General features: G+C 27.9%; 1 protein-coding gene and 1 long non-coding RNA gene across 2 annotated transcripts; both read left to right on the top strand.

Annotated features, from left to right (window-relative positions):
- Positions 1–9378: 9378 nt before the first annotated feature.
- Positions 9379–10461, top strand: LOC135931298 (uncharacterized). Its single transcript, XR_010573005.1, has 3 exons — positions 9379–9529; positions 9685–9738; positions 9790–10461. It is a non-coding gene; the product is annotated as an uncharacterized LOC135931298 (long non-coding RNA).
- Positions 10462–12342: 1881 nt separating this feature from the next.
- LOC135927406 (uncharacterized) lies at positions 12343–15745 on the top strand. Its single transcript, XM_065463381.1, has 3 exons — positions 12343–13126; positions 14857–14959; positions 15687–15745. The coding sequence occupies exons 1-3, from the start codon at positions 12641–12643 to the stop codon at positions 15743–15745; spliced, it is 648 nt and encodes a 215-aa protein (XP_065319453.1). The 5' UTR covers positions 12343–12640.
- Positions 15746–26146: the final 10401 nt, after the last annotated feature.

Here is a 26146-nt window from a genome sequence, read left to right as displayed (position 1 = left end):
TTTTAATTTATATGATATTAATAACAATAGATCCACTAAATAAGTATCAACTGTCAGTAGTTACTAATATAGTGGATGCTAATAATTATATTGATTCCATAATTAATATATTAAAAAATAAAAGAAGTGATAATTCTTTTGATTTGATAAGAATTAAGGCTGAGAAACTTATCAAAATTTAATCTCATCCCTCAAGAATCATCAAGAATAAAACGCCTACAATTCAAGGTTTTTTAGTCGATACCAAATTGCAATTTGATTGTGAAAAGGACTTAATTGGAGTTCTTTAAAAAAGAATTATTATAAAATTATTGGTATCTATCGTTTTTTAGATAGATTTACACAAGATGATTAAATCTTCAATCATGTTTTAATACATTGCCCCCCCCCCCCCAACCCTGATTTTTGTATCAGATAAAATGACCGCATTGGAATGATTATCTTAAACTTAAACATGGAAACGTTACATCATGAAATGAAAATAGTAAAAGGATTATTAGCTGCAGATGTTAAATAAACATAATTTTGAAAATATCGTAAATATTATGTATGAAAAAAATATCATCTTGCAATTAAAGAAATTGTATAAATGCTACTTAGCAGCCATCATGTATCAGCGGCTTTTTGTGTTGTGAGGCCTCATTCTCTATACTAAAGAAAGTCTTATCAAGCAATAGAGAATCGATGAAAGATCGAAGTAAACAAAATTTAGTATTAGTAAAAAATTCCCATGAATGCCTAACTATTTGTTTTATTTCAAAATAAGATTGGCTCCCCTAAGTAAACAGTAGCTGAAATTTCTGATTATAGTTCTCCATTGGCAGAGATAACTATTAAGATAAAGTGAAAATATGAAAAATCATGGTATTTCTAATTTTTGATTCTTCGGCTGTAATATTCGGATCGATGTTTGTATACTTGGTTAACCCTAATTTGTTCTAGATTATAGCAATAATAGTTATATGACGACTGAACCACTAAATACATCATACATAAAATAAAATTAGGCGACATATTTAAAATATAATAATTTGGGCCCCGGCCCGGATTATTTAAAATCTTTTGTTTCCCAATCCATATTATTTAAAAAAAATTATATTTTATATACCTGTCGCATTTTATAATCTTTCGCTATTTAATATTTAGTAATGTCTAATTATCTTCTTTATTCTAAAATGAAAATTATTTTTTAATTCCAAAGAAAAGCTATACTTGTTTTTATTTTTGACGAAATATATTTTATTTTGTAATGTTCTATGTATACCTAAAACGAATTATTTGTTATTCGATATTCGACTCGATTCGATTCGTATTTTACGAATACGAATAACACAATTATTCGATTCGAAAATTCGAATCGAATTCGAATAAGGAAAATATATTATTCGTCGAATAATTTTTATCTATTATTCGTCGAATAATTTTTATCTATTATTCGATCGAATTATTCGAGATTATTCGATTAAAATAATAATATTGAAAAATAATCATATATTATTAGTAGGAATTATTTGCAATCATTCTTATTTAATAAAATTCCCAATAATGAATAAACATTTTATATTTCAAAAATTGTTGTTAACGGCTGTTTTTATTCGAATAGCTTCATAATATAAAATTAACTTCCGAAAATTGTTTTATGATGGACGAAGAAAGTATTTATTTTTATATGCAATTTATAACACATATACAATTATAATAAACTAGTAGTCATCCCGTCAAGAATGATGGGCGAACCAGATATTTTTCCGTCGTTTGATGATGGAGAAATCATAAAGTTTACTTTTTGCAAAAACTTTTTGTTAAAAAATTTGTTGTTGGTATATTTGTCTTCTGCATGATATGAATATTATATTGATTTTACTACATTATATATAAAAATACAATATATATATGGCAGAGACCTGCAGGCCAGGCCCTACCGGCCCGGCCGTATTTTAAATTTTTTAAATATACCCGGGTCGGGCCTAAAAAAATTTTTTTAAACATATCCGGGCCGGGCCTAAAAAAAATTTTTTTAAACATATCCGGGTCGGGCCTAAAAATTTTTTTTTAATATACCCGGGCCGGGCCTAAGATTGTTAAACCCGGGCCGGGCCGGGCCTTACTATTTTTTATAAAAATTTTTACATTATGAGTTAATGGTTATAAGATTATATTATATTATAGTTATGATTAATATAATATTGGGTGATGGTTAACACTACCTAACACCCACAAATCGATCTAATTATTAATTTCCTGCAAATTTATTCAAAGTATTAATATATTTTTTTATAATTCATATCTAAATTTTTACAACATATTTTACCAAAACAATCAAATAAAGGAATATCTTAAATAAGCCCCAATATTCAAGTATTATTAATATATTTTTTTATAATTCATATCTAAATTTTTAGAATATATTTTACCAAAACAATCAAATAAAGGAATATCACTTCTTAAAGTTTGTAATACCTTTCAAAGCGAAAAAGGAGAAATAAAATTGATTTTACTTAATATAAAGCATTTTTTAATTGAAAAATTTGTTTTACACAAGTATCATTTTATTTCTCTTTTTCTCTGTCCCAAATTCAAGCAATTACGTATGTAGTCAGGGACAGATCGCAAAATGACGGAAAACTATATAAAAGATTATATTAAATTACAAGAGGCTCAGGAAGTAAATGAAATACCATCGACCAGTCAAATTACGACTGTTGTTAAACAAACTGAATCGTTTTATGACAAATGGGGCGATGGTAATTCTGGTAATGATGATGAATATTATAATTACATAAATAATAGATAAAACATTTAAGGTGGATAATTTGTTAGAGTGGTGGGCGGCTCATCAAAGCGAATTTCCAATTTTAGCAAAATTGGCAATTCCTGCTTTAAGTGCAAGCTGTGAGCGGAATTTTTCCACTAATGGGAGAATTCTTGAAGAAAGAAGAAGTAATCTTCAACCTGAAAAGGTAGATATGCTTCACTTTCTTCATGATAATTTGTGAATTTTTAATATCTTTCTTGAGTATAGGGTTTCGTCAATCATGCTGTTTTTTTACTTTGCAAACTGTCAAATACTTATTGCATTTATTATATTTACCTTGAGTCATGAAAGTTTTTAATCCAACATTTTTCATTATTTTTTTTTACAATATTATATAATACAATTATCTTCTTTTGTTAAAAATTTATATTATAAAATAAATTATATTAATATTGTGCAATTAGATTATATTTTCAAAATACTATTTATTATACATGCATTTTTTTAAATAGCGATTTATTTTTATTTTATAAATTAAATAGTAAATTAAATACAATATATTATATTCTCAAAATATTTTCCATTTTTATAAATTAAATATTAGTTTTATTTTTTTTAAATGTAATATAAAATATAGTATATGACAAATATTATTACCATTTTTATGAATATTAGTTTTATTTTTATAAATGCAATATAAAATATAGTATATGCTCAAAATATCAATTTTTATAAATAACAGTTTTATAATTTTTATATATTCAATATAATATTCTCATAATATTAGCTTTTTAAATGTATTTTTTAAATAATAAGCGATAATACTCGCTGAAAAATATGGTAAAATACCTCATAGGTGAATTTTTGTATATACCAGGTAGAATATAATTTTAAAAAATTCCGAGCCGGGCCTGAAATTTTTTTAAAAAAATATCCGGGCCGGGCCTTAAATTTTTAAATCCGGGCCGGGCCGTGCAAATGGTACCTCTGCAGGTCTCTGATATATGGTGAATTCCATATCAAATCAACCAAGGTTTCAACCCGACCCCCTTCAATTTTTCTTAAATTTTGTATACTGGTAGTATATACTATAACTAAGAAAAAAATGAAATTTTACCTTCCAACACTGTTTACCCGCTAAGATAGGCCGTTTAAAGCTCGGAAAAATGGTATATTTTTGACAAAATATACCTCATTTATTTTCAAATATCTCGAGAAATAATTAAGTTAGAAAAATAATTTAATTTTTATTTTGTAGCTTTATAATCTTTAAAATGACATAAAAATAAATATGATAGACATTTGATTAATATCGAAAACCGGATGTGTAAAACCGGAAATGTCCTTAGAAAAAAAGGTATTTTTTTCAAATTTTTTTTTCTGTAGATAGATATCACATTGCTTTATATTTGTACAAAATCCTAGATTGGGATGAACATGTTTTTAGGAGTTATCACTCTTTATATGGCTAAAATTGAACAAATTTAACATTAATATCATCATATTTAAATTTAATGAATAGTTATGAAATAATGTTAATTTAAAAATTATGTCTAAATAATAGGCCCTTACTTTTTTTTATCTTTATCAAAATTTTTGAGAAGTGGCTGAAATAATGAGCTTTGTTTAACTAGTTAAATTTTGTCTAGAAGTTTCTTGACAAAATAATTCTAAACATATTTATAACTTTATTTGCCTCAAATTGCATTACATATAATACAATCAAAAATTTATAATTAAAATATATCATATATTATAAACATCCAAGGAATTTTAATAAATTATGACTTTTGTTTTCGTCTAGAGGAATAAAAGCTTGGAACTTTGTGTTCCAGAAATTCTCTTTGCTCTCAAAAATCTGCTTTCAAGATGACTTTCTATGTTCATATATTCATTATTGCTCACAAATATATAATTTAACCCTTTGATATTATTTCTTGCATAGTTAAATAAATCTATTGTTGTCAATATGTGATGTTCATATGGACGTTGCAAGCTTGCTCGAGCTATTAACCGTTTAGTAAAGGCCCCTAAATGTCGCATGGACTTTTACCATGTGCGGTTTCAAAAAATGTCACTCAGCCTATTCCAAAATCATTTTCATGATTGTAGAGAATAATGAAATTTTTTATTTTTATATTGGTTACTGCTCCATCACAAAAATAATAAATTTTAGCAACACTATTAAATCTTTCCTTCAAGCATACGATCAATTTTTAAAATAAATAAAATGCACATGCTTTGTGTTTTAAACAATCTGATATAACACTAAATTTACATTGTTTTTTTATGTTGTTCTCACGGTAATAAATTATAAAAGAGTTGATAGTGGCTTGATTGATCTGATTAAATCTTTATGCATGGTTCTGCACTATAAATGCATAGTTTTCTGAAAGATCTGCAATAACTAAGAATTCGCCAACATTTAAACTGAATTTTAAAAAGTTTCGAATTAATGATTATCATGAAGCTATAAACAAATGAGGAATTAAATTGTTTAACTATTCAATAAAATAATCTACAGATTCGTCACGGATTTTGTCAGTGTTTTCATTGTTTGAATGTTTTATAATCTATAGAATTCTCGTCAAATAATATATTAAGCCTTTCTTTCAATTTTTGTAGATTATTTTATGCTATTGTCAAGTAATTTCAATTTCGAGATAAAATTTAACTAAAGTTTTAAACAGCTCATTATCCCAGCCACCTCTCAAATTTTTTTATAAAGATAAAAAAAAAGTAAGGGCCTATCATTTAGACATAATTTTTAAATTAACATTATTTCATAACTATTCATTAAATAAAAATATGATGATAATAATGTTAAATTTGTTCAATTTTAACCATATAAAGAGTGATAACTCCTAAACCCATGTTCATCCCAGTCTAGGATTTTGTACAAATATAATCTACAGAAAAAATTTTTTGAAAAAAATACTTTTTTTTTCCTATGGCCATTTCCGGTTTTACACAGGTTATCTGTCCATATTTATTTTTATGTCATTTTAAAGAACTTTTATTAAGCTACAAAATAAAATTTAAATTACTTTTCTAACATAATTATTTCTCGAGATATTTGGAAATAAATGATGTACCATTTTTCCGCGATTCAAACGGCCATATCTTAGCGGGTAAACAGTGTTGGAAAATAAAATTTCATTTTTTTCTTAGTTATAGTATATACTATTAGTATACAAAATTTAAGAAAAATTGAAGGGGGTCAGGTTGAAAATGACTTTTTTTTGTTGATTTGATATGGAATTCATTATATATATATATAGAATTATTTAATGCTGCCATTGTCATTTAGATATTCATATTTGAAAAAATACAATTTATTATGAATTAAAAGGAATAAAACAATTGCAGTTTTTATTTAAAAAAATAGAGGTATTTTACATTGTATATATTCGAATCAGGAATAACCTTTTATGCAGCCTTGTATTGCCTATTATCTGCTAATGGCATATGACCTGTTTTTTCAAATCAAATATATATGTGATAGAGAAAAATTATTCAATTGGGCAAAATGTAAAAAATATTTTGAACATTATATAATATATAATATACGCATCCAATAAAAGCTAATTAATATATACTTTGACTGCAATGTTGGTCGATAATTATCAACTTTATTGGACCGATGCTCTTAGAGGATTAGTTATGTTTTAAACCATCAGATCGGATTTCCAACGGATTAGATCGGGGGAAAATATGTGGATCGGCATAGCCCTACTAATCTCCAAGATCTAGGCCCACCTCTTAAAGTGATTATTTAGAAAAATGAGATTTAAATTACCCGTCAAATTTTTAAAAATTCTTGACACTCAACACCTAGATTTGACTACTTAGTGATTATTAACTAGGGCTGTGCCGATCCACATATTTTTCACCGATCCGATATTTTCCGATATTGGCTCAAACCCGATCCGATATTTGTATTGATTTTTCACTACCCCCTTTGAGCCAAATGTATTTAAGAAATCAATTATTTTTATGCAAAAATTTTAATTATGCATTTAATTAATTTTTTTATTTCTACAAATTAAAAAAAGTATACGGATATTGATAGTATTAAATGAATTTTTCATTATTCCTCCCCGTGAAATTAGAATTTAGCAGTTAACGCATTTTGCAAAATTATCTCTGTCTTTTGTAAAATATTTCCATAATTCAGATACCATTTAAAAAATTCTTTTATTTATATGGTATAAATAATAAAATTGGCGTTATTATTGAAAAAGATTTAAAATAATTAAAACTTTGGGTGTTCCTTTTTATTTTTATAAAAAACTTTTAAAATACTAAGAATCTATTTTAAAAAATAAATAAAATTTGAGCATTTGCATTGTTTAAAAAAAAATTATTTAGAAGATATTATTAATGTAAAATAATATAAATAAAATAATAAAAAGAAGAAAAGTAAATATATCGGATCGGATTTTTACAGATATCGGCCCTATCCGATATTTTGGAAAACGCTAAATATCGGTGCCGATCCGATCCGATATTTAATATCGCCACAGCCCTATTATTAACACTGTTTAAAGATATTATAATTACTTTTCATTTGATATCATATTGAATTTTTATGTTTTAATGCCCTCTTCACCACTATCACTAAATCTCATTAATTAAGACGCAACTAATTTTTCACTTACCCGACATTACTATAAACCACATATAGAGAAGAAAACTCAAAATATTTATTATATTCTATATATTAATGTTATGCAATAAATTTAAGTATTAAGCGCAAACTTTGATAATTTAATAGTATTTATCTATTTTATTCCATTTATTACAAAATATGATTAGTGAATATTTCCCATCTAATTTTTTTTTAAAAAACCTTTCTATTTTTTTATATTAAAATTGGCAAAAAATAAAGAATAGAATGGAAATATAAATTCTTATTTTTCAAGGAACGGGCCAGATCTATATTTTATGGGCGAAGTTACAGCTGGCCTGCAGGAAAATCTAGCACTAGCTCTTATAAAATAAAATTTAAAGTTTCATTTATTTTAAATTTTGATACTACTGATATCTAACTATTTTAATATTCATATTTAACTCCCAAAATCCATAATATTTTTATTGTGTTTTAAATTATGAGAGAAAACCAATAAAAATAATTTGATTTAAATTAATATTTTTAATAAAATTCTATTTCTTAAATTTGATCAAAATACTTAATAAGGAAAGACAAAGACTTTGATTATTTTAGAATAAATAATTTTTATATGAAAAATACTAAATTGTACTACTAATCATTACTTATTAGTAGTGTTGTTAAACCGCTCGTTTTGAGCCGATTTTTAAAAAGGGCTAATTCATATTTCATCCAGAAAAGTATTACGCAAGCCTGAAGATTTTGCTCATAGAGGGAATAAAGGTCTAGACATATATTATCAAATTATCGAGGTTTAGGCAATTTTTTTCTGGCTAAAATATTGAGTTAGCCGTTTTATAAAATAGGCTCAAAATGAGCCGTTTAACAACACTACCTATTAGATATAAAAAATACTCGATTATTTTGTATTTTATTGTTTCAATTTTTGACATTATTAATTGCTAATTACATAATTCTAATCTCAATGTAGTGAGAAATTATTTAATATTCTAAAAGAAATAAATTTGTTAAATTCAGGGCTGTGAACCCCCCCCCCCTTTTAAATATATTTTGGTTCAGTGGAATCTGGACCCTGTCCTGGCTTTGCAGTCTAGAAAAATAAAGACTTGAAACATTAGTTTTTTTAAAATTCATTTTACTATATTTGGCATTACCAAAAAAATAATTTTACCATTATAATTAGAATAATGCACATTTAAAAAATAATATTCTATTTTTTTTTAAAAATTTTATTAGAGAATTATGATATTCTAGATGTTAAAATGAAAAATCGATTTTTTATGCTTATCTTTGACAGTGCATTGCAACTTTTCATGCACTCGATATTGATATTTGAATTTAATCGTTTAAAAGCAAGTTTTTTAAACCATTCCTAAGTTTGGAATCACTTAATATGATTAAAATACTCTACTGAAGTTGTTGATTGTTTTACTATGAATTAAATGGTCCGGCTAACCATCACTCTTTTTTTATTATTTTACCCGAAAGCATAATTTTATTTAACAGATCAGATGTATCTTGGAATTTTACCATGATTGTAAATTATAATAATGTTATTTTCAGGATGGCGGGTTATAAAAACAACCATATAATAATAATTAAATAATAAACTAATCTATTTTTTTTAAAAATTTTTTATAGTAATAGATAACTAGTGTTGTAAGAAGTTCGTTTTTTTTGAAAAAATGATGAACGACGTTCCTTTTATTTTTGACGAAGAACGTGAACGCGTTCCTTTTTTATGACGAACGCGTTCGAATTTTACGTTCGTTCAATTTTAAAAATATTTTTATTTTTTATTTATTTGAAAAATTTAATATTTCCGATTTTTTTAAAAAAATGTATTATTTATATTTTTTAATTGGCTGTGTATTTCCTTTTCATATTTCAATTTTTTTAACACATAGTTTATTAATTTGAATATTATTGTTTATATTTTAATTTAATAGATTTGCATAAGCATGGATATTATTATTTAATCCTCATCATCTGATTCTGAAAATCCAAAATCAGATGAATTAGCATTACTATGGCCAAATATGATAAATGTTTTACATTAACATTCTATATTGAAGGAACTAATCCAATGCTTACGAAGTGTAAAATATTGCCAAAAAGTATTATATTGTCAAAATCTTCAGGTTCCAATTTAAAACGACATTTTATTTTATTTTAATATTAATTATTTGATTTTATATGATATAATTAAGTTAAATCATTAAATTTGAAGAAATAATGCATTTGGGATATTTGACCCCAACAATAACGATAGTTATTTTAAAATTAAAAAAATTAGTGGCCTCAAATATGGTCAACCATTGATAGACGCCGTATTAAATGGGAATAAAAGGTATTAAACTTATTACTCTCAATTAATTACATATATTTTATTTTTTTAAAGATTTGAACATATATATAAGGATCAATATGTTCTTTCTGCAATTATACATCCAGCATTCAAACTTCAATGGTCATGGATATAACTTCCACAGAACGAACCTATTAAGAAAACTTATAGCGTTTTTGAAATGCTTTGAAAACCCTAGAGAATTGTTAATTTCGAGATATCCTTTTTTATGTCGAGAGTAGAGAATGGATTGGAAGAAGATAACTTATCTCAATTTTTTGCAAATAACAAAACAATATGTTTTTAATTAATTCTCCACGTTAAAAGAGTTGTTTATTAAGTATAATACCGCAATCCCCTCATCTTCCCCTGTAGAGCGTGTTTTTAGGCTAATGCCGTATTAACTGCCAAGTGTTCCTGTCTGTCAGATAAATATTTTGAAAACAGTTGTTATTATAATTAGTGAAGGTCACGGTCCGGTCTTTGGTCCGGACTGGACCGATACCCTCGGACCGGACCACGGTCCTTAAGAAAAAAATCGATCCAGAGTGGTCCTAAATAAAAAGACCGGTCCTGGATCGGTCTTTTTATTTGTTTAAAAAACATATTTTTTAACCTAATTTGATTTGTTTTATCATTTTATTAATAAAATAATTAGGTACCTTAAGCAGACATCTGATAAAACATAAAATATATACTTCTAATGATGAAAATGAAAATATCTCAAAAAACACAATCTACTCTTAATTTTTATATGCCCTCTACAAGCACAAAATCATTTTCTTCAATACCATTGGATAAATTTTATTGTTTATATAATACTCTTATATTTAAAAGGTTAAGTAATTTTTACAATAAATTATACAGACAGTTTCTTTAAAAAAAATAGAACTAGATAATAACTAAAATATTTTAATAATATTATTGCTTATTTTGATTAATTTATTGCTTAAAAAATTATAAACAATTATTTTGTTACTAGGTGCTGACGATACATTAAATTTGGTACTGCAATGAACACATACTCTATGTTTTTATTGGGACTATAAGTAAAATGTTTCTTGGACAAACTTATGGTTTTCATATTGTAAAATAAAAATTAACAAAATCTAAAATGACTCCTCTAGAAAAATATCATAAAATAAAATATACAAAAAAATTATATTAATTGTATAGTAAAGCAAACTTAAACAATAATAAAAGACCGGTTCGGACCGCGGTCTGGATCGTAAAAAATAAAAAGACCGGTCCGGACCACGGTCCTCAAGAAAAAGATCGGTCCAACAATCGGTCCGGTCCGATCCCGGTCTAAGACCGATAGGACCGGACCGTTGACCTTCACTAATTATAATTTAATAAGAAAATTTTTTTATAAATAAAAATATCTTTTTATTCGCTATATTATATTATATTATATTCATTTTATTTATAATTATATTATCAAAATAAAACTATATTATTTTTTAACATGAAAATATATTGTATTAAAAAATATAAGTTTATTTATATTAAATTAAATTTAAAAAAATTTATCATAAAATTTTGAACGGTTTTATGAACGTGAACGCGTTCCTTTTTTTTGAACGAACGTGAACACGTTCGATTTTTTTAGAAATGTTTACAGCATTAGTAATAACCAAACATTTTAAAATGATTAGATTCTTTATTTGATTGGTATCCTCAGAAAAAATGTTAATTAAACTATATTTATAAAATAATTTAAAAACAAGCCGCTATCAGAAAAATGGAGGAGAGCCAAAGTTTTAAATATATTAATTGTGACGGCATACTAAAAATGCCACATACCTAATAATCATGATTATTTTAAATTAAGGATATTAATAACTAATATTTTAATTTGGCGAATGCATCAGGGAATCCAATTGAGAAATAACAGTTCGTTTTAGAAAATGAATGATTTTTTCCTACTCATTGATATTGACTAGTTAAATTATTTTTATACAGTTTACACATATCAAATTTTTGATCTCTCATTACTTATTAATATATATGTTTTCATTAATTTCCTGACCGGATCACCGGAAGCATTAACTTATTACTTACAACCGCGATTTAAATCAATAAATTGATTCACAAATTTTGCCATAGTAATATTCATACCTTTATTATATATATAGTGCTTGACACGCCAAAAAGAATGAGGTAAAAGAAAGTCTTCTATCTTTAAATGATCACAAAGTCTTTTAGAGCCCACTATTCGATTATTTTAAAAATAAATTTAGAAAGATTAATAACAATTTATAGCATCTTTATCTAAAAATTATTTGTATAAATTAGATTTACATCTTTTAGCTAAAAAAAAAATATGAAAATGGGTTTTATGTTTTATTTTGCAACAAAATTTTTTACAAACGATTTTTAGATAAAGGTGATAAAATATTATTAATATTTCTAAACTTATTTTTTAAATTAATCAATTATGAACCATTCTTATAATAAAATATTTTTTCAATAATGCTACAATAATGTTAAATTCATAGGTATAAATAATATATGTTTAATTCTTGGCCATTCAAAGATGGAAGGTTTTTAAAATCTTTATTTTTGCCAAATCAATAATGACTGACCAGTCTATAGTAATAAATAATAATAATTATTGAAGAGAAAAATGACAATCATTCAGATAATTTAAACTTTCATTTATATGTAATTAATTATTTTTTTAAATTTTAGGACTCTGAAGGTAGAAGAGTTAATCATATAAATAAGTGGCTCCTTAAATTTCCTTAGCTTATTAATTACTCATATATAACTTGCAAAAATAGTGACTAACTATATAAAAAAGATCACACAATTCAAGCTCAGAACATATACTCTAATTTAACTTCACAAATTTATCTCTTATTATATCCGATAACGGTAAAATTCTTATTCCATCCATCTAATGTACCCTATGCAATCACCGGCCACGGATCACCAATATTATGGCAACAGCTGTTTAGATACGCCTTCTTCTTCCACCTTTTATTCTGGCCTACCACCTTCACCCGACATTTTAAGGGCCTTACAAAATTTGGCCGTGCGAAAACCGACACCAACGACTGAATCCATCTCAGATCCGAATCACAAAATACCTGTGGAATCGGTTTACGAATCGGATATAGTAACTGAAACTCATACTGGTTTGGTGTATCATAATGGGCATGCTATTTTAGTTGAGGAGTGTTCTGACATGTCAGAAGGGGAGAAGGTCGAAGAAATTATACAGGTCGAAGATGTTAATGAAACTGGTCGAGATCATTTTTTGTTGACAAACGATAGTGATTTTCCGAGTCTCTTTGGGAGTGGAACGCGAGAGTGTCATATAGGGGATGTTATGCATATGGGTTGGAGAAATAGCATGGCTGTCAGACCCACTAACACATCAAAGGTTATCTTTACCTCATACTTGTCAGTTTTTAATATAGAAGGTTTTTTTGGCCAAAAAATTCTAATTATCTCTTCTTTTTTTAACCTTATAATACATTTCATGGTGGAATCTCAATACCTGACACCTAACGACATAGTTTATAAATACAAAATTGCAAACTTGAGCCGGCCATAAAAATAAGAAGATTACAAAGCCCGAGATAGTCCGATTTTTAAAAAATAATAAAAATTAACCAGTTGGAAAATCGTATAAGAATTAATAAACATCCGTTTACATATTTTCAATTTCGAAAAATAATTTACCCAAAATTATTTGAAATAAGGAAATTTTTTAAAGTGCTGGGTCGTAAAATCATTAAAATTTTTATTATTCCATGCTGGGTCAAATTAATAAGGTCAAACTGGGCAATATTAATAACTAAATCTAATCTTGACTTATAAATTGATATCTTCAAATATATTTTAGGAATAATTTAAACATAATACCTTTATTTTCCTGAATAGCCTATAATCAGACCTGTGCGCCGACGAACTATCAGCGGCCGCGCGAGTTTTACAAATCTAATTGGTGCCCGGTGGCGCGCCTCTTTGTAGCGGTCGTCAACATAGGCGAGATAATCGGCGCATCGACATGAATACTTTATAATATATTTTTTTAATCTCTAAATGAATTTTTTAATTAAAAACTAAATTTAAAATAAAATATACACTACAGATTTATTGCCACCTTTTTGATCTTTATTGAAATGGAAAATAATTAAATTCATGCACAATTTGTAATTTTATAATTATCATTTATAAAATTTTTATTTAAATTTGCCAAATATATAAATGATCTTAAATTCAATTACAATGGAGAGAAAACCCTTTTCTAGGTGTTCTAGTTACCACAAAAGAATTCGTAATCGATTCTTTTTTTCCAGAAGAATATGGCATTTTCATTTTAAGTCATTTATAGTAGAATCAGAATTTATGCTTGTTATAGAGTGTTTACTTGCTTACCTTGTCAAATAATTTGTATTTGATATTTAGTAATCTAATATCATACTCTATAACTGTAAGATATTTAATAATAAATTCAGACGATATGCAATCTGCCCTATTATATATTTTGGCACATTTTTAATTTTTGAAATCTTGGGTCTAGAAGAGAAGCCAACAACTAGATAATTTATGAGATAAAAATTAAATTGTTTTAAAATACTTTAATATTACTCGTAGATTCCAAGCAGGAAATCGCAACGCAAGTATTTTTAAACGTATTTTTCTTGTTGAAATAATTTTCAAGCTATCATTATCTTTTACTATTAAATTCATTTCTATTTTACATCTAAAAAGTAATATCAAGTTTAATATACATTCATTTTGCAAAGATAACATTTCAACTATCCTTAAATTTTGATAGAAAAATTAATACAAATACGAGATCCATTCGATTCATAGTTTGAGACAATGCTTTCCAATTCTTTGCAAAACATTATTAATTAGATCTTACATCTGGTTTTAAATTTTAATCATTTGAGATTGCATTATTATTATCATCATCAGAATTTCCTAACGAATATCAAGCCTATCCGATGTTAGATCTATTGTATTTAGTCATTTTCCTGATGATATAAAAAATATAAAATATGAAAATTATTTTAAAAAATTTATGCCCCAGCCATATAGATTATTTTTTAAAAAAAAACTAAATAATTTATTCTATAATTTAATTAATCAATACATCAGGTTGTACATATCAGTTACGAAGAAAGACGTTTTAAGCCTTCCCTATTTCAGGGCCATTTGGGCGATCAAAATGATATATGCGTTGACATTATGAACAAAACCGGTTTGTTATATTATATATAAAATATAAAAAATGATATTTTACATTTGTTTAACTGATGATATATAGGGGTGTACCGATACCACTTTTATGGGCCGGTTCGATACGATATTGCCAATATTAATTTGATATCGGCCGATTATCGATCCGATATCATACCTAATTTTATATTCATATACTAATCTTTTTAATTTTTGATGCATACATTGAATATTGCAAAATCGTTCCATTATGGTCTATTTTAAAAATGGCTAACTTATTTTATCCAGAAAATATTACGCAAGCCTGACGATTTTGCTCATAGATGGCATGGCATAAAGGTTTAGACATCTATTAGCGAAATTTCGAGGCTTAGGCAATATTTTTATGGCTAAAATATTGAGTTAGTCGTTTTGAAAAATTGGTTCAAATGGAGCGATTTGCATTGTTACATACATTTTCTTCTCCTTTTAATGGCAACTTCCAGGTTTACTAAGGTTGGCCACTTTTCCCTCTGATTTTTCTGTTCCTTTTTGAACAGATCTGAGCATCAGTATTTGTTCTCATATCCGCCTCTATCACTTTTATCCACGTCATTTTGGGCCTTCCTTTTGGTCTTGATCCTCCTACTTCCATAGAGGTTCATCTCTTTACCCAGTCATTTTTTCTCTTGTTCCACATGCCCAAACCATCTTAGTCGTATTACCATTCCAATCATTTCTTTACACATTCTTGCTCTCAATTCTTTTAGTTTTCTCTCTCTCTCAGAGATACCCCACACATCCATCTAATCATCCTCATCTCTGTTAATTTAGCTTTGTGAGCCACTTTCATTGCCCATGTTTCGGCCATAAACTAAACAACTCCTCACAAAGCTTGAGTAAAATTTTCCCTTTAACTAAGACGTTTTTATTTGTTAGATTAAACATCTCTCTAACTTCTTCCATGCTTGGTTGAACCTTGTAACAACAGAAGAATATAGGGCCAACATCTGCGTTTAGCATATCATCAATAGCAAAACATTTCCACTTCTCCCACATACACCACAAAGCCAGTAGCCGGATTTCTCCATCATCAGATTTTCCCCAACAATCATCACATTTGTCTTTACTGCATTGATTTTCAGGCCCTTTACGTCTATAGCCATCTTTCATTTACTAATTTTGTCCCTCAATTCTTCCTCACTGTTTACCATTAATACAAGGTCATCTGCATAAAATAAATCCCAGGGAGGTCCTTCACGCATCTCTCAAGCCACCACATCCAGTACTAAGATAAATAATAATAGACAGCACGGATCCTTGATGAAGTCCTACATTCACTTCAAAGCTTTCACTATCTCCATCATCCGTCCAAGCCGCAGTTTGTGCTCCCACATACATTGCACATTGCCATCAGTCCCATAACCAACCATTTTTCCACACTAAATTTTCTCAAGGCCTATATAGTAATCTCGCAGCACCCTGTCAAATGCCTTCTCCAAATCAACAAAGGCAAATACAGTTTCTTTCCCTTCGCAAGTTACTTCTCCTGTATTTATCTCACCACAAAGGTTGCACCTGTCGTGCCTTTCTCTGATGTAAATCTAAACTTCATTTTATTAACTTTCTTTTGTTCTCTTATCTGCTTCTCTAACACCCTCTCAAATACCTTCATTGCATGTTCCAAGAGTTTAATAGCTCTATAAGTCCAGCAATCTAAAGGATCAACTTTCCTCTTGTATATTGGAATAATTATAATTCTTCTTCAATCCTCGGGAATAGTTCCTTCTATGACAATTTGGCTAAATTCATTAAGCATTCAATTCCTAAGTCATCAGAACCTTTAAACATTTCTAATATTACTCTCGTTAAACCCGCTGCCTTCCATTTTTTCAACTTTTTCAATGCTCTCTTAATTCCGTCCTTGCCAAATTTACACCCTCGACCTCCTACCTTTGCACAGCTAACATCATTATTCCACATTCTCTTAGTTCCAAGTCATTCCATATATATCTTCCAGGTGTTCTTAATACCACTACTATCAATCACCATTTTTCCTTCCATATTTTTCAAATATTTAACACGTACATCCTGCCTCTTTTTTGCCATCTGCTTTGCCACCCTGACCACATTTTCCATTCTTTCCGCGCATCCCATTTCTTTTGCAAATACATGCCTTTGTTCTTCTTGCGCTTTCGCTATTAATTTCTTAGCATTTCTTTTCGCCACCTTATATATATCATTATCACTATTTTCTTTACTATTATTATACTATTCTTTGAAACACTTCTGTTTCTCGTCCACAGCTTTCGCTACTTAGGGATTCCACTACCATGTTTCCTTATGTATTAGCTGCCCTTTTGTCCATCCACATACCTTTTCAGTTGTCTTCACCCAGGCTTCCTTCATTGCTTTTCAGTTGTCATTTATCCCAGATGCTTGTGCCATCTTATTTTAATTGTCATAAATTGATGTCTAGTATTCTTCTTCAATTCCAAACCTTCAACCTTGGCACAAACTTTCATTTAGTGATCCAGGCGCCTTTAAAAGTGAGATCTCCTATAACTAGGCGGTGCTGATCAATACATTCATCTCCCGGTATCACTTTTCGCATTTTTTATTATACTCCTTTCACATCTACTTATTAACAAAAAATCCACCGCACTTTAGCACTACCTGACTTATAAGTTACCAGCTTCTCTGAATCTTTCTTAAACATTGTATTACAAATAATCATATCCAGCATCACTAAAATCCAAAATCCTCTCCCTTTCCCGATTTCTCTCATGTACTCGCTCATAACCCTCGCTACTCGCTCCCACATGTCCATTCAGATTACCGGCCAAGACAATCCCCTCTTTATTTGTCAGACTCGATGTCATCTCCATAAGACTGTTCCAAAATATTTATCTTTCTCTTCTTCACTTCAACCTGAGAAACATATACCGAAATAATATTTCATAGCTATCTACCAAAAATCATCTTGATAATCATTATCTGGGTATCTAGTCTTCTCACTTCGATTACTTTGTCCACCCATTTCTCAGCAACCAATACGCCAACGCCAGCTTTACCATCATTACTTCTTTGCCAGAAAAATTTATACTTTCACTTGTCTGCCTATCCCCATTACCTTTCCATCTGGTCTCTTGTATGCAACACACATCTATATGTTTTCTATGCAGTGCATTGATCACTTCTCCCGCTCTTCCCGTTATGCTCCCAAAATTCAATGACGCAACTTTTACATCCCCCCGTAAACTGGTTTCCCCACTTATTATCAGGTCGTTTATGGCCGTCATATTTCTCATTTTCATGAATCGTGTTTTCACCAGGTTTCCCATCCTTCTTTTTGTCGTAGGCGGATGAGGAGGTTAACGGGGTACTTTGGGCTTTACAACACCCATGCTTTGGTGTAATCTTTAGGAAACATCATTAATTATGAGTATGAAATATATTCTATTTTATTGACTTAACTTATATTTGTATTGTTTATATGTAATTCATATTCTTTGGATTCTATAATTATGTCTTCTCTAACTTCGTCTATATCGATATCATCATTCATAATAATCACGGTAAATATAATCAAGCGAGATAATAATACGGATTACATTATTTATTTTAATTTAAAGCTATTAGATTAAATTAAATAATATAAATTCTTTTTGAAATATCTATCTTTTTGAATGTAACGTTGATTAAGATACAGATATTTTTGTATCTTAGATGGAAGATACAAAATATATTTAAAAAGTTTAAAATACAGTACACTAGTCACAAATAGAAGCCTGTCCCTGTTTGCTGAAGAATATATGAAGGAAACAGCTGAGTATATCTTAAAAATCACATTATTTAAAAAATTTTTTAACCTTTACTATTTGGATCGAAGATTTAGTAAGTGGTCGGTTTTTAGCTCGCCATTCGGTCAAATCATAATATATTTCAAAAAATTAATTAGGATAAGGCTTAACATGTTATTGTTCACGTATAAACCAAAAATGAAGAATTTTCCATGTATAACGCCAGCAAGGCAGTATTTCGTTTCAAATCGGTCATCGGTCAAATCACGATATTTTTAAAATATTTTTTGGATAATGATTTGCATGTATTTATAGATAAAATAACCAAAAATATATATTTTCCAAATATATTTACTACCAAATTTGGTAGATCGAATATATAGTAAGTGGTCGGTTTTTAGCTCGCCATTCGGTCAAATCATAATATATTCAAAAATAATTAGGATAAGGCTTAACACGTTATTGTTGACGTATATACCAAAAATGAAGAATTTTCCATGTATAACGCCAGTAAGGCAGTATTTAGGTTACAAATCGCTTATCGGTCAAATCACGATATTTTTAAAATATTTTTTGGATAATGATTTGCACGTATTTATAGATAAAATAACCAAAAATGTATATTTTCCAAATTAATATTACTATCAAATTTGCTAGATCGAATATTTAGTAAGTGGTTGGTTTTGAGCTCGCCATTCGGTCAAATCATAATATTTTCAATAAATTAATTAGGAAAATGCTTAACACGTTATTGTTCACGTATAAACCAAAAATGAAGAATTTTCAATGTATAACGCCAGCAAGGCAGTATTTCTGTTTCAAATCGGTTATCGGTCAAATCAGGATATTTTTAAAATATTTTTTGGATAATGATTTGCACGTATTTATAGATAAAATAACCCAAAATGCATATTTTCCAAATATATTTACTACCAAATTTGGTAGATCGAATATATAGTAAGTGGTCGGTTTTGAGCTCGCAATTCGGTCAAATCATAATATTTTCAAAAAATTAATTAGGATAATGCTTAACACGTTATTGTTCACGTATAAACAAAAATGAAGAATTTTCCATGTATAACGCCAGCAAGGCAGTATTTCGTTTCAAATCGGTCATCGGTCAAATCACGATATTTTTAAAATATTTTTTGGATAATGATTTGCATGTATTTATAGATAAAATAACCAAAAATATATATTTTCCAAATATATTTACTACCAAATTTGGTAGATCGAATATATAGTAAGTGGTCGGTTTTTAGCTCGCCATTCGGTCAAATCATAATATATTCAAAAAATTAATTAGGATAAGGCTTAACACGTTATTGTTGACGTATATACCAAAAATGAAGAATTTTCCATGTATAACGCCAGCAAGGCAGTATTTCTGTTTCAAATCGGTTATCGGTCAAATCACAATATTTTTAAAATATTTTTTGGATAATGATTTGCACGTATTCATAGATAAATTAACAAAAAATGAACATTTTCCAAATAATATTACTAACAAATATTGTAGATCGAATATTTAGTAAGTTTTGCGGTTTTGAACTCGCCATTCGGTCAAATCATAATATTTTCAAAAAATTAATTAGGATAATGCTTAACACGTTATTGTTGACGTATAAACCAAGAATGAAGAATTTTCCATGTATAACGCCAGCAAGGCAGTATTTCTGTTTCAAATCGGTTATCGGTCAAATCACGATATTTTTAAAATATTTTTTGGATAATGATTTGCACGTATTTATAGATAAAATAACCAAAAATGAATATTTCCCAAATATATTTACTACCAAATTAGGTAGATCGAATATTTAGTAAGTGGTCGGTTTTGAGCTCGCCATTCGGTCAAATCATAATATTTTCAAAAAATTAATTAGGATAATGTATAACACGTTATTGTTCACGTATAAACCAAAAAGGAAGAATTTTCTATTTATAACGCCAGCAATGCAGTATTTCGGTTTCAAATCGGTCATCGGTCAACTTACGATATTTTTAAAATATTTTTTGGATAATGATTTGCACGTATTTATAGATAAAATAACCAAAAATGAACATTTTCCAAATAATATTACTACCAAATTTGGTAGATCTAAAATTTAGTAAGTGGTCGGTTTTTAGCTCGCCATTCGGTCAAATCATAATATATTCAAAAAATTAATTAGGATAAGGCTTAACACGTTATTGTTGACGTATAAACCAAGAATGAAGAATTTTCCATGTATAACGCCAGCAAGGCAGTATTTCTGTTTCAAATCGGTTATCGGTCAAATCACAATATTTTTAAAATATTTTTTGGATAATGATTTGCACGTATTCATAGATAAATTAACAAAAAATGAACATTTTCCAAATAATATTACTAACAAATATTGTAGATCGAATATTTAGTAAGTTTTGCGGTTTTGAACTCGCCATTCGGTCAAATCATAATATTTTCAAAAAATTAATTAGGATAATGCTTAACACGTTATTGTTCACGTATAAACCAAAAAGGAAGAATTTTCTATTTATAACACCAGCAAGGCAGTATTTCTGTTTCAAATCGGTTATCGGTCAAATCACAATATTTTTAAAATATTTTTTGGATAATGATTTGCACGTATTCATAGATAAATTAACAAAAAATGAACATTTTCCAAATAATATTACTAACAAATATTGTAGATCGAATATTTAGTAAGTTTTGCGGTTTTGAACTCGCCATTCGGTCAAATCATAATATTTTCAAAAAATTAATTAGGATAATGCTTAACACGTTATTGTTCACGTATAAACAAAAAAGGAAGAATTTTCTATTTATAACACCAGCAAGGCAGTATTTCGGTTTCAAATCGGTCATCGGTCAAATCACGATATTTTTAAAATATTTTTTGGATAATGATTTGCACGTATTTATAGATAAAATAACCAAAAATGAACATTTTCCAAATAATATTACTACCAAATTTGGTAGATCTAAAATTTAGTAAGTGGTCGGTTTTGAGCTCGCCATTCGGTCAAATCATAATATTTTCAAAAAATTAATTAGGATAATGCTTAACACGTTATTGTTCACGTATAAACCAAAAAGGAAGAATTTTCTATTTATAACACCAGCAAGGCAGTATTTCGGTTTCAAATCGGTCATCGGTCAAATCACGATATTTTTAAAATATTTTTTGGATAATGATTTGCACGTATTTATAGATAAAATAACCAAAAATGATATATTTTACAAATATATTTACTACCAAATTTGGTAGATCGAATATTTAGTAAGTGGTCGGTTTTGAGCTCGCCATTCGGTCAAATCATAATATATTCAAAAAATTAATTAGGATAAGGCTTAACACGTTATTGTTGACGTATAAACCAAGAATGAAGAATTTTCCATGTATAACGCCAGCAAGGCAGTATTTCTGTTTCAAATCGGTTATCGGTCAAATCACAATATTTTTAAAATATTTTTTGGATAATGATTTGCACGTATTCATAGATAAATTAACAAAAAATGAACATTTTCCAAATAATATTACTAACAAATATTGTAGATCGAATATTTAGTAAGTGTGCGGTTTTGAACTCGCCATTCGGTCAAATCATAATATTTTCAAAAAATTAATTAGGATAATGCTTAACACGTTATTGTTCACGTATAAACCAAAAAGGAAGAATTTTCTATTTATAACACCAGCAAGGCAGTATTTCGGTTTCAAATCGGTCATCGGTCAAATCACGATATTTTTAAAATATTTTTTGGATAATGATTTGCACGTATTTATAGATAAAATAACCAAAAATGAACATTTTCCAAATAATATTACTACCAAATTTGGTAGATCTAAAATTTAGTAAGTGGTCGGTTTTGAGCTCGACATTCGGTCAAATCATAATATTTTCCAAAAATTAATTAGGATAATGCTTAACACGTTATTGTTCACGTATAAACCAAAAATGAAGAATTTTCCATGTATAACGCCAGTAAGGCAGTATTTCGTTTCAAATCGGTTATCGGTCAAATCACGATATTTTTAAAATATTTTTTGGATAATGATTTGCATGTATTTATAGATAAAATAACCAAAAATATATATTTTACAAATATATTTACTACCAAATTTGGTAGATCGAATATTTAGTAAGTGGTCGGTTTTTAGCTCGCCATTCGGTCAAATCATAATATATTCAAAAAATTAATTAGGATAAGGCTTAACACGTTATTGTTGACGTATAAACCAAGAATGAAGAATTTTCCATGTATAACGCCAGCAAGGCAGTATTTCTGTTTCAAATCGGTTATCGGTCAAATCACAATATTTTTAAAATATTTTTTGGATAATGATTTGCACGTATTCATAGATAAATTAACAAAAAATGAACATTTTCCAAATAATATTACTAACAAATATTGTAGATCGAATATTTAGTAAGTGTGCGGTTTTGAACTCGCCATTCGGTCAAATCATAATATTTTCAAAAAATTAATTAGGATAATGCTTAACACGTTATTGTTGACGTATAAACCAAGAATGAAGAATTTTCCATGTATAACGCCAGCAGGGCAGTATTTCGGTTTCAAATCGGTCATCGGTCAAATCACGATATTTTTAAAATATTTTTTGGATAATGATTTGCACGTATTTATAGATAAAATAACCCAAAATGCATATTTTCCAAATATATTTACTACCAAATTTGGTAGATCGAATATATAGTAAGTGGTCGGTTTTGAGCTCGCCATTCGGTCAAATCATAATATTTTCAAAAAATTAATTAGGATAATGTCTAACACGTTATTGTTCACGTATAAACCAAAAAGGAAGAATTTTCTATTTATAACACCAGCATGGCAGTATTTCGGTTTCAAATCGGTCATCGGTCAAATCACGATATTTTTAAAATATTTTTTGGATAATGATTTGCACGTATTTATAGATAAAATAACCCAAAATGCATATTTTCCAAATATATTTACTACCAAATTTGGTAGATCGAATATATAGTAAGTGGTCGGTTTTGAGCTCGCAATTCGGTCAAATCATAATATTTTCAAAAAATTAATTAGGATAATGCTTAACACGTTATTGTTCACGTATAAACAAAAATGAAGAATTTTCCATGTATAACGCCAGCAAGGCAGTATTTCGTTTCAAATCGGTCATCGGTCAAATCACGATATTTTTAAAATATTTTTTGGATAATGATTTGCATGTATTTATAGATAAAATAACCAAAAATATATATTTTCCAAATATATTTACTACCAAATTTGGTAAATCGAATATTTAGTAAGTAGTCGGTTTTTAACTCGCCATTCGGTCAAATCATAATATTTTCAAAAAATTAATTAGGATAATGCTTAACACGTTATTGTTCACGTATAAACCAAAAATGAAGAATTTTCCATGTATAACGCCAGCAAGGCAGTATTTAGGTTTCAAATCGGTTATCGGTCAAATCACGATATTTTTAAAATATTTTTTGGATAATGATTTGCACGTATTTATAGATAAAATAACCAAAAATTTATATTTTCCAAATATATTTACTACCAAATTTGGTAAATCGAATATTTAGTAAGTAGTCGGTTTTTAACTCGCCATTCGGTCAAATCATAATATTTTCAAAAAATTAATTAGGATAATGCTTAACACGTTATTGTTCACGTATAAACCAAAAATGAAGAATTTTCCATGTATAACGCCAGCAAGGCAGTATTTCGTTTCAAATCGGTCATCGGTCAAATCACGATATTTTTAAAATATTTTTTGGATAATGATTTGCATGTATTTATAGATAAAATAACCAAAAATATATATTTTCCAAATATATTTACTACCAAATTTGGTAAATCGAATATTTAGTAAGTAGTCGGTTTTTAACTCGCCATTCGGTCAAATCATAATATTTTCAAAAAATTAATTAGGATAATGCTTAACACGTTATTGTTCACGTATAAACAAAAATTAAGAATTTTCCATGTATAACGCCAGCAAGGCAGTATTTCGTTTCAAATCGGTCATCGGTCAAATCACGATATTTTTAAAATATTTTTTGGATAATGATTTGCATGTATTTATAGATAAAATAACCAAAAATATATATTTTCCAAATATATTTACTACCAAATTTGGTAAATCGAATATTTAGTAAGTAGTCGGTTTTTAACTCGCCATTCGGTCAAATCATAATATTTTCAAAAAATTAATTAGGATAATGCTTAACACGTTATTGTTCACGTATAAACCAAAAATGAAGAATTTTCCATGTATAACGCCAGCAAGGCAGTATTTCGTTTCAAATCGGTCATCGGTCAAATCAGGATATTTTTAAAATATTTTTTGGATAATGATTTGCACGTATTTATAGATAAAATAACCAAAAATGAATATTTTCCAAATATATTTACTACCAAATTAGGTAGATCGAATAATAAGTAAGTGGTCGGTTTTGAGCTCGCCATTCGGTCAAATCATAATATTTTCAAAAAATTAATTAGGATAATGCTTAACACGTTATTGTTCACGTATAAACCAAAAATGAAGAATTTTCCATGTATAACGCCAGCAAGGCAGTATTTAGGTTTCAAATCGGTTATCGGTCAAATCACGATATTTTTAAAATATTTTTTGGATAATGATTTGCACGTATTTATAGATAAAATAACCAAAAATTTATATTTTCCAAATATATTTACTACCAAATTTGGTAAATCGAATATTTAGTAAGTAGTCGGTTTTTAACTCGCCATTCGGTCAAATCATAATATTTTCAAAAAATTAATTAGGATAATGCTTAACACGTTATTGTTGACGTATAAACCAAGAATGAAGAATTTTCCATGTATAACGCCAGCAAGGCAGTTTTTCTGTTTCAAATCGGTTATCGGTCAAATCACGATATTTTTAAAATAATTTTTGGATAATGATTTGCACGTATTCATAGATAAATTAACAAAAAATGAACATTTTCCAAATAATATTACTAACATATATTGTAGTATCGAATATTTAGTAAGTGTGCGGTTTTAAGCTCGCCATTGGGTCAAATCATAATATTTTCAAAATATTAATTAGGTAAATGCTTAACACGTTATAGTTCACGTATAAACCAAAAATGAAGAATTTTCCATGTATAACGCCAGTAAGGCAGTATTTAGGTTACAAATCGGTTATCGGTCAAATCACGATATTTTTAAAATATTTTTTGGATAATGATTTGCACGTATTTATAGATAAAATAACCAAAAATTTATATTTTCCATATATATTTACTACCAAATTTGGTAGATCGAATATTTAGTAAGTGGTCGGTTTTGAGCTCGCCATTTCAAAAAATTAATTAGGATAATGCTTAACACGTTATTGTTGACGTATAAACCAAGAATGAAGAATTTTCCATGTATAACGCCAGCAAGGCAGTATTTCGTTTCAAATCGG

The sequence above is a fragment of the Gordionus sp. m RMFG-2023 genome, chromosome 1 (genome assembly GCF_954871325.1).
Source record: "Gordionus sp. m RMFG-2023 chromosome 1, tfGorSpeb1-WG-v2, whole genome shotgun sequence".
NCBI lineage: Eukaryota > Metazoa > Nematomorpha > Gordioida > Chordodea > Parachordodidae > Gordionus > Gordionus sp. m RMFG-2023.
This window is presented reverse-complemented; position numbering and strand designations above follow the sequence as displayed.

Bases quoted from the DNA above. Each gene is read 5' to 3' on its own strand.
- LOC135927406 (XM_065463381.1), top strand. From the start codon at position 12,641: ATGTACCCTATGCAATCACCGGCCACGGATCACCAATATTATGGCAAC. The intron at 13,127-14,856 runs GTTATCTTTACC...TCAATACATCAG, and splicing joins GACCCACTAACACATCAAAG to GTTGTACATATCAGTTACGA. The intron at 14,960-15,686 runs GTTTGTTATATT...CAATTCTTTTAG, and splicing joins TGACATTATGAACAAAACCG to TTTTCTCTCTCTCTCAGAGA.